This window comes from Mesitornis unicolor, unplaced genomic scaffold, assembly GCF_000695765.1.
Source record: "Mesitornis unicolor isolate BGI_N332 unplaced genomic scaffold, ASM69576v1 scaffold17274, whole genome shotgun sequence".
Classification (NCBI taxonomy): Eukaryota; Metazoa; Chordata; class Aves; order Mesitornithiformes; family Mesitornithidae; genus Mesitornis; species Mesitornis unicolor.
The window spans coordinates 1-8,917 of record NW_010178278.1 but is presented as its reverse complement, the minus strand read 5'-3'; the positions used below and the strand labels follow the sequence as shown (position 1 = coordinate 8,917).

General features: G+C 37.6%; 1 protein-coding gene across 1 annotated transcript; it reads right to left on the bottom strand.

Annotated features, from left to right (window-relative positions):
• Positions 1–2,970: 2,970 nt before the first annotated feature.
• LOC104535205 (microtubule-associated protein 1B-like) lies at positions 2,971–8,912 on the bottom strand (the record flags this gene model as incomplete). Its single annotated transcript, XM_010182400.1, is given in 4 exon segments — positions 2,971–3,126; positions 4,276–4,514; positions 6,691–8,678; positions 8,680–8,912. Coding segments are annotated over 4 exon segments (2,616 nt in total), but the record flags the coding sequence as incomplete, so codon positions are not given.
• Between the last annotated feature and the right edge of the window lie 5 nt (positions 8,913–8,917).

Here is an 8,917-nt window from a genome sequence, read left to right as displayed (position 1 = left end):
ACTTTGAAAAGGCATGCAAGAGAGGCCCTGTCCAAGTTCAGGAGTGGGGTGTGATCTATAAAGTTAATTCTTCATTGAATTTTATGAAGCAATACAGTAATAGCATAAAGATCATGACTGGGGATGCTGTTATGGGTAATACCATCATTTAAATGGAGTCTCCTATTGAATCTTTATAATTGATCAATAACAAACCATGCTCCTAGAAATCTATGCTGATCAACAGCACTCATCATTAACGTACATGGTACATTTTGATGACTGTTACTAAACTAATTGTGCAGTATTATGATTAGCACAGTTAGATTAGTTCCACAGGCAGGAAAGACATTAATGGCAAGAGGAGCTAATGGAGGAGTTCATTGCTGTGTTACGCCCAGGCGTGATTGCCATTTAAAAGGGAATGGATGGAACAGGCATTACAATACCTCAGAATAATCAGACTGGGTTTTTAATATTCTTGTAGTAGAAAAAAAAGAGAACATTTTAAGATCTGTTGTAACTGCCTAATTATTATTATTTTTAAAGTAAAACAAATGCTTGAGCCATCACAAACTTACTTGGGGAGATTTAAGGCTTGATTCTACTTTCATTTACAGTAGGACCAAATGACTGTAACTTCCCTGATTGTGGTTAAATTGCTCCTGAATCATAAGACTAAATGACATAAGTGAGATTAGTCTCAGGACCACTGCTGTACTTAGATTTTCTACCAAAACAAAAGTACAAACCATTTCAGATATTGTCAGAAGATCTGTTCCCACTCACTCAGAAAGTTTGAAATCTGACCTATATAAGAAAGTAGACAAAGTAGAATTGTAGAAATAGTACAACTATTTTGCCAAACATTTTCCCTATAACTTTGAAGACAAAAGCAATTTTAAGTGAATGATTATGAGTCCAGCAAACATCCTTGTTTACACAATACATTTCCATCTACCTTTCCTGTCATAGTAATTCTGAGTTATTCTTAATGACTTAAAAGATATTGTAATAAATAAAACCTAAACTTTAGATACCTAAAAAAATAGAAGATATTAAGAATAAATAAAAAAACCCAACAACTGACAAACAATATTTCACAGCATTAAATAGGCCTCAGGAGTCCACATGTAAAGGGCCCTAAAGCAGTATTAAAAAGCCCTCATAAAAATTATGAAATCAAATATATACCTGTTAAACAAAAACATCCTAACAATGTAAAACTGAAACAAATTATAAGTAAAGAAAACTAGGTCATAGTTCACTATATTGTGAAACTTAATACTTTAAGAGGAAAGGAGAGGAAAGGAAAGGAAAGGAAAGGAAAGGAAAGGAAAGGAAAGGAAAGGAACTTATTTTTAGCTTATTGCTTATTCTATCTTTTTTCAAGATCTTGTGAAGACTGAGAATGTAGGTTACACCCTTGTAAATATTAGGCAATCAACATTTCAAATCCCATTTTCTGTCATCATCAATAGGTTAATTTTATTACCAGAGTGCCCCTCCCCACAGCCCCCCAAAAGTTATTGGCAATTGACTATTTTCAATAAATCTTACCTCAATATCCATTCTCACTACAACCTTAAATAACATTATTAATTTATCTTACAAGTCTACTAAAAAAATTGCCTTCACCTGAAAAATTTTTCTTTGCATTTTCCTGTAAATGAAAACTTTTTTAAAAAATCTATTAAAAGTTCATGCAACACCAACAAAAAAAAGGTTTCTGTACATTTGAACCCATTTTTACTCTTAAATTAAACAAATTAAAAAAAAAGGTAAGACAAAGGAATGCTGAATACTGTACAGACTTGCAGGTAACTTTTTTTCATCATCCTGAATGTTTCATTAAGTTTTGCAACTCTGATACTGGGCACCACTTCAATCTTGTTTCCACAGTACAAAAGAAGCTTTTAAAAAAAAAGCTCATCTTGCCTTGTTGAGCTGTCCTGGTACATCAATTAATTGTTCACAGAACTAACATACATAATTCATAGCATCAAGCCATTTGACTAGTCAGATAGGTTTCTAGTACCACACATGCACACTCACACTTCTTTACTGGTGTACCTATGATCCTACACAGATGTTTTATAAATTTGCTGTTTCAAGATTAAAAAATAAGCGCATCAAGTTTCTTTGTACATTCAAGTCACTTTCTAAGGCAAATTGTCTTCTGTATGTACTTCCAACTGCTTTGGTATTTTGCTTCAGTTAACTGACAGTGGACATGGGAGTTTAAGCACATGGACTGGTCAGTTCTGACTGGAGTGAGTGGATTTTTACTGGAAGCATGCCTTAGAACAACAATTCTGTATGTTGAAAGAAAGATTTTAGAATTCTGAATGATGTTCAGGCTACATGCATATTTGGCCTACAATTGTTATTTTATGTCAGTATGCAGAGTTCAAATTAAAGTGGAAAACTGCTAATGAGCATTTAGGTTGTACAACCCTTCCAAGCCACATTCTGCTGTTTATTTTACAGCTAACTTAATTCTGTAAAGTATGGACCTCCTTTGCGATAGCTCAGACTGATACAAATTTAAAACCTCCTTTTCATGTGAGTGCATAAACAAACTGCCGTAAGTGACACAGCTATTGCCATGAGAGTACTAGAGATCTAATTGTTTATTACTTTCTCCTCCTATCCCTGTCTTTCTTTGTGTTTATCTAGAGGGCAAATGCCTCAACCTGGCAGAAGTCATTAGGGATTGCTAGTACATGGTATCCAAACATTCAGCATGGATGAAACTGGATCTGTATTTTTGTAGTAATTTGAACCTTACTATAGGAATCCTGTTATTTCCCTTAGCAATCAGCAAAGACTGAAAAATATTAGTAACTTGCATCACCATGATACAGTATAGCATTTTGCAGGTATACAGCTCAGCAGTTGAAATAGATGGGTTGAATTTTTAGAAGAGGTGTTTTCAAACTGAATAATTTTTGGAAACAAAGTTAAATCTTGTGGTGCATGGTCTTGTTCTTACAGTTCAATCTTGCATGCGGGAAAAGATTCATCTTGCATAACAACAGTGCTGCTGCTTGCCAAAACCATGATGTTGAGGTCCTGCTGCTGCTCATGGGTCTCTTGGTACCATTCCCTCATCACTTCTGAGTCATGGGTTGGGATTAAGGTCACCTGCAACACAAAAAAGGAGAACTCCTGAGGAATGGACAACAGCAACAACTGATAAGAAAATGTCTTTGTATAAAGTCCTGGCCAACAAGTATGATTCCCTTTTGGAAAGAATGGATCTTTATAAAATAAATACTTAAATAAATGGATGGATAAAAGGAAATAAACAAACATGTTGATAAGATAAAATGACTGTAAAGAAGCAGTTTATCAAAATAAAACCTTGGTAGAAGTCCGTAGTCTGCACCAATAGCTCTTCAGATTATAGCCAAATATTTTGTTTACATATTTATCATGTTGGAAAGGAACATGAAGTTTCCAAGTGTATGTGATTACCATATAAACCATGAAATATTCGCTTTCCTACTTACAAACATCCTCCCCCTCTAATTTTTCTCCTCCTCTCCTCTACTCTGCCCTGGTGAGACCGCATTTGGAATATTGTGTCCAGTTCTGGGCCCCTCAGTTCAAGAAGGACAGGGAACTGCTTGAAAGAGTCCAGCGCAGAGCCACAAAGATGACTGAGGGAGCGGAGCATCTCCCTTATGAGAGGTGGCTCAGGGAGCTGGGTCTCTTTAGCTTGGAGAAGAGGAGACTGAGGGGTGACCTCATTAATGCTTATAAATTTGTAAAGGGCGAATGTCAGGAGGATGGAGCCAGTAATGTCCAATGATAGGACAAGGGGCAATGGGTGCAAGTTGGAGCATAGGAGGTAAACATGTAAACATAAGGAAAAACTTTTTCCCTGTGAGGGTGACAGAGCACTGGAACAGGCTGCCCAGAGAGGCTGGGGGGGGTCGGAGACATTCAAAACCTGCCTGGATGCGTTCCTGTGTGACCTACTTTAGGTGATCTTGCTCTGGCAGGGGGGGTTGGACTGGATGAGCTTTCGAGGTCCCTTCTAACTCCTAACATTCTGTTATTCTGTGATACAAACTGCAAGGTTTTCAAACTTGGATCATATATGGTATAGCAAGAGGATGAAATGGACACATGGCCCTGTAAACCATTTCCCAACTGTTTTATTCTCCAGAGACAGGTTAGAAGGGCTAGAAATGGGGGAGCAGCTGAGTATGGAGCAGCTCTGGCTTCCTGTAGTTGCTTTCCAGAGAAGATTAAATTTCCAGGTAGAAATACTAGTGAAGAGCCTACCTGCATGTTATTCTCCCACTGGGCCTTGCCCTCCAGCAGGGAGTCCAGAACAGTCCTGCTTGGCTCCTCAGCTGCAGAATCGTTCCCACTCACCACATAGTAGGATGACCGTACCCTCTTGAAAAACTCGACATCGACATTCTTCTTATTGCTGTGGTTGGGAATGTACACCAGATCCAAATACACTGGAGGTCCTGGCGGCACTGCTATAGATTTTACTGACTTACTATTCCCAGGTTCTTTGGAAATCAAACAACAAAAGAATATATCACAGTCTTGTTAAAAACATGCATTTATTAATTACCATCATAACCACTGAGATTACATTCTTAAAATTGCTGCTGTTGGTTAAACATTACATAGCTACAATTGTATGTACTTGTTCCCTGAAACAATTATGACATTACTCTCCTACATCTAATGACATATTCCAGCTTTGTCGTATGCCAATTACAATTGTACTGGGAGGAAAAAAAGGAATAAAAGTAACTAACTATATAATACAATAAAAACTCAGTGCCACATAACCAACACTTGACTGAACCTTTCCCAGTAATATACTACTATTATCCAACAATTACTACACAGGGGTGTGTTTACTGAACTACCATTCTATAAATGGTATTATTTTCCAAGTTAAGAAGTACAGCTTTTCAAAAGTCTCAGGTATGCATGATTATAAAAGTTAGGGTCACACAGAAGTGGAGAAGACGTGGATGCAGGTGCATCAGGAAGTTATTACATGTGAGCAGAAAGAGGGGCAGAGGAACTTGGGAGAATAGAGAAACTTCCTACAGCAATTACTTCAGGAAACTGAGAACAAGTGTTTGTTTGTCTGCTGGATACTTATTTGGATACACAAACTAGCCAGTTACCACAAAAAGTAGAGGGAAGTATGTTTTTGCTGATAAACATAGTGTAGTATCTGTTCTAAGAAGAGGTTCAGTCAAAAGGAAGTTCAAATTTTAAACACTCACATTAAAAATGCTACCAAAAAAAGCTGCTTTTGCTACACACTGGATCACAGTGTGAACTGACAATCAGGATTCAACCAGTAATTGTATCCATATGATCATAATTTTTGTTTTATTTGCCTTCTCATGATGTTACAGAGGATGAAGTTTGGTAAACTAAATTATCTGAGCCATACACTCTATTTAGGATCACATATTGTAAAGCCAGGAAAGTCCAATACAATTATCTAGTGTGACCTGCCATTCATCATAGGGCAATATGCCAAATAAGCATCATAATATGATAAGATCTCCTGAATTAGAGAGTTTTTAATTAATTTTAACTAATTTATTGGGTATGTTACAAAATCTTTTATCATCTTTTATAATAAAAAATCTGTGATACATCTTTCCGAATTGTGGATACCAACATTGGATAAAATATTAGACATTACATTTTACACTTAAATGTTATTATCAAATAGACCCTTGTCTTCAGCTTTACCATATACCTGAGAAGTATGCTTCAAGGAAGAAGAATATAATATAAAGCTAAAGTGTTGGAGAAATGTATAGCATAAGGAACTGCACTGCTGCTTTGAAAAGCATCTACTAACAGAGACATGCAAATGATGGTGTAAAAAAGGAACAGTGGACCAGTTAAAATGGGGAAGCTACAGATAGCTGAATGCTGGTTTGCTTGTACAGAATCCTAGACTTGCTCCTCATAAAAAACCTTTCAATAGAACAGTCCTGACAACAGAAAATCAAAGTATCCCCAAAACTTAAGATCTGCCATTAGCACAATGCCTCCTTCAGTAATCTAATTAATATTTTATTACTACTTAGAATACACAAAAGTCATTAAAATTATATTAATTTTCTGTATGTTTAGTCATCACTGATGGCATAAGACTTTAACTGGATTATGTGACATACAAGCTCAGCTCACTGAAAGTGCTCTTACTACTGCTATATTTTTTAAAAAATACTCTTTTTAAAATTAATCCAGCAAAGTAATAAAAGTATCCAATGTCTGATAGTACCTTTTCCTCTCACAATATTAAATTGTATTATTTTATATTAAGTGCATTATGTCTATATGATTCTTACAATGAATAAAGTGGTTCACTTCATTACTGATTTCACTTCACCTACAAAAGTGGTACTTTTAATTCTATTAGTTGATTAACAATTCAGAAAGCTAGTATTAATTTCTTTATATTTCATGTACTCTGTCTAATTCTTTACATCTGAGCATCAAGTTTCTCAGATTGCAAAAGTTAATTCAGTTAATTTCATTCATTTAAATGTGGCTTTAACACACAAGATTTATATTTAAAACATGGACTTTTTTGGGGGGTTTGCTACAAACCACATTCTCAGCTGATATTAAGGCAATGTAACTTCACTGCAACAACTAAGAAAATCTTAACATTAGGGAACTCCTATCTGTGTTTACCTGTGGTTGCAGTCTTTGCTGACTTGGACGTTGTTGTATTTGCTGCATTCTTGGTGTCCTTAACTTTGTCTTCCACTCGAGACTTTACTTCTGGATTAGAGATATTTTTGGTTCCTTTCTCCACAGACTCCTTCTTTTTTGGAGAAGCTGTTTTGGAAATTTTGTCTAAAGATTCTTTTACAGTTGGTTTTGGTGAAGGCACTTGTTTTGATTTACCATCACTTTTTTTAACAGGAGAAGACAACTTGGTCTTAGTACTCTGCTTTTTTGCCTTTGTCTTTTCTTTGAGGTCCTTCCTCAAAGGTTTACCCGAATACTGGTCAGTGGGCAAAGTCTCTGGATCAACCATGGAGACATCAGGGTGCCTAGGGGAAGGGCTGTGATCCTGCATTGGGACAGGTGGTGGGTCAATTTGTTTGTATGTAATGGTCTTTTCCGTAGGAATTGTTTCTGACTCATCTTCCGAGTCAATGTTAGCATCTGCAGTGATGGAAGGGCATTCCTCAGTCTCGGGGGGAACATCTGAATCGGTTTGAGATGGGGCAGACTCACTCATGGATGTGGGAGGGGTTTCATCACACTGTCGCCCTTGTTGCTTTACCCCAGAAGGTGGCTGGGCTCCCCCAGATTGAGTTAATGGCTTCTCTTGATGTTGAGGCTGTTCTTCACTTGCAAACCACTCAAGGAGATTTGGGTTGATAAATGATGGTGAAAGTTCAGTTTTAGGATATTTATATTCACTGGAGGACATAAGGCATAAGTCAACATCTTGACGGGATTCTGCTAATGATTTTCCTGGAGTAAAATGTGCACTTGCTTCATAGGAATAGCTGGTAGCTTCGAATGACCTGGTGATTTTCCCATTTGTCTCAAATGAGTAATCTGTGGCTTCAGGTGAGCTGGTGGCTTTCCCTGTTGTCTCATAGGAGTAATCCATAGTATTGGGTGATATGGTAGATTTCCTAGTTCTCTCATAGGAATAATCTGTGGCCTGAGGTGATCTAGATTTTGCAACTGCCTCACAGGAGTAGCTAACATCCTCTGGTGATCTAGTAGTTTTCTCGGTGGCCTTGTAAGAATAACTAAGTTCTTCTGGTGACTTGCTGCTTTTCTCTGAATCTTCTTTTTCTGGGCTGATTAAAGGTTCTGGACTGTGCTTTGTTAGGGGTTCCTGGTAACCAAATGCTTTGATAGAAGACACTTGCAGCGACAATGAAGATATGTAACTAGCTGACACTGCTGCTGTGACTGCAGGAGGTGAATCTGAAAAACTAGGAGAGTAGACAGGAGAAGATTCTCTTGGAGTTAATAGAGAGAGATCAGACTTTGGTGACAGCTTTTCTCCTAGGCTCTGCATCTTTTCTGAAGTAAAAGAAGAATGTAATGACATATCTCTGGGTGGAACAGCACCTGAAAAAGTTTCTTCTGGCAGTGGTGAAGTTAACTGGGAAGGTGTATGAGCTGATGAAGTTGAGGATGAAGCTTCAATTTGAGAAACTGAAATAACTTCTGAAATATCCTTCTCCTGAAAGTAAGATGACTGCTCCACAGGGGAAATCTTCTGTGCAAAAATAGGCTCCTGTATATCTGAAGGGCTATAATCTACTTCTGTTGGCCCATTTTCAGATATATGGTGTATACTAGTGCCTACAGTAGGATAGTCTGGAGATTGCCTACTAAAACCCATTGCTAAAGACTGCTCAGGGGACTCCTGACCAAATTCTACTGACATAATTGACTGCTCAGGAGATCTGTGATTGTGCACTGGAGTTCTTGATTTTGCAGTTTTTTGCAGTGAGAAATCTGGTGGAGAAATTGACATGGGCCTTGGGCACTCTTCCTTAGATGGAGACATGTCTGTTTCCTGAAACATTGTTGGTGTTTGTACAATTGACACTGAAAGGGAATCATCAACTTCAGTAGAGTGGGGGGATCCAACCTCAGCATGCAAAGAAGGAGATACATCATCAGTAGTTGGTTCTGGAAAAAAAAGTGGCGGTAGAGACAGAAGCCACTCCTTCTATATGGGAATAGGTGTCTTCTGCTACAACCTCATCTACTGGAGTTGCAGACTTGTCAGAAACAGTGCCTTCAGAAATTGACATTTTTGTGTCTTCTTTTAAAGAACCGAACTGACCGATATCTATTTGAGTAGGTGAGAGATCTTCTGCTAACTTTCGCTCATCCAAGACCAGAGAAGACTGGGAGCTGCTGGGTTCTGTATCCT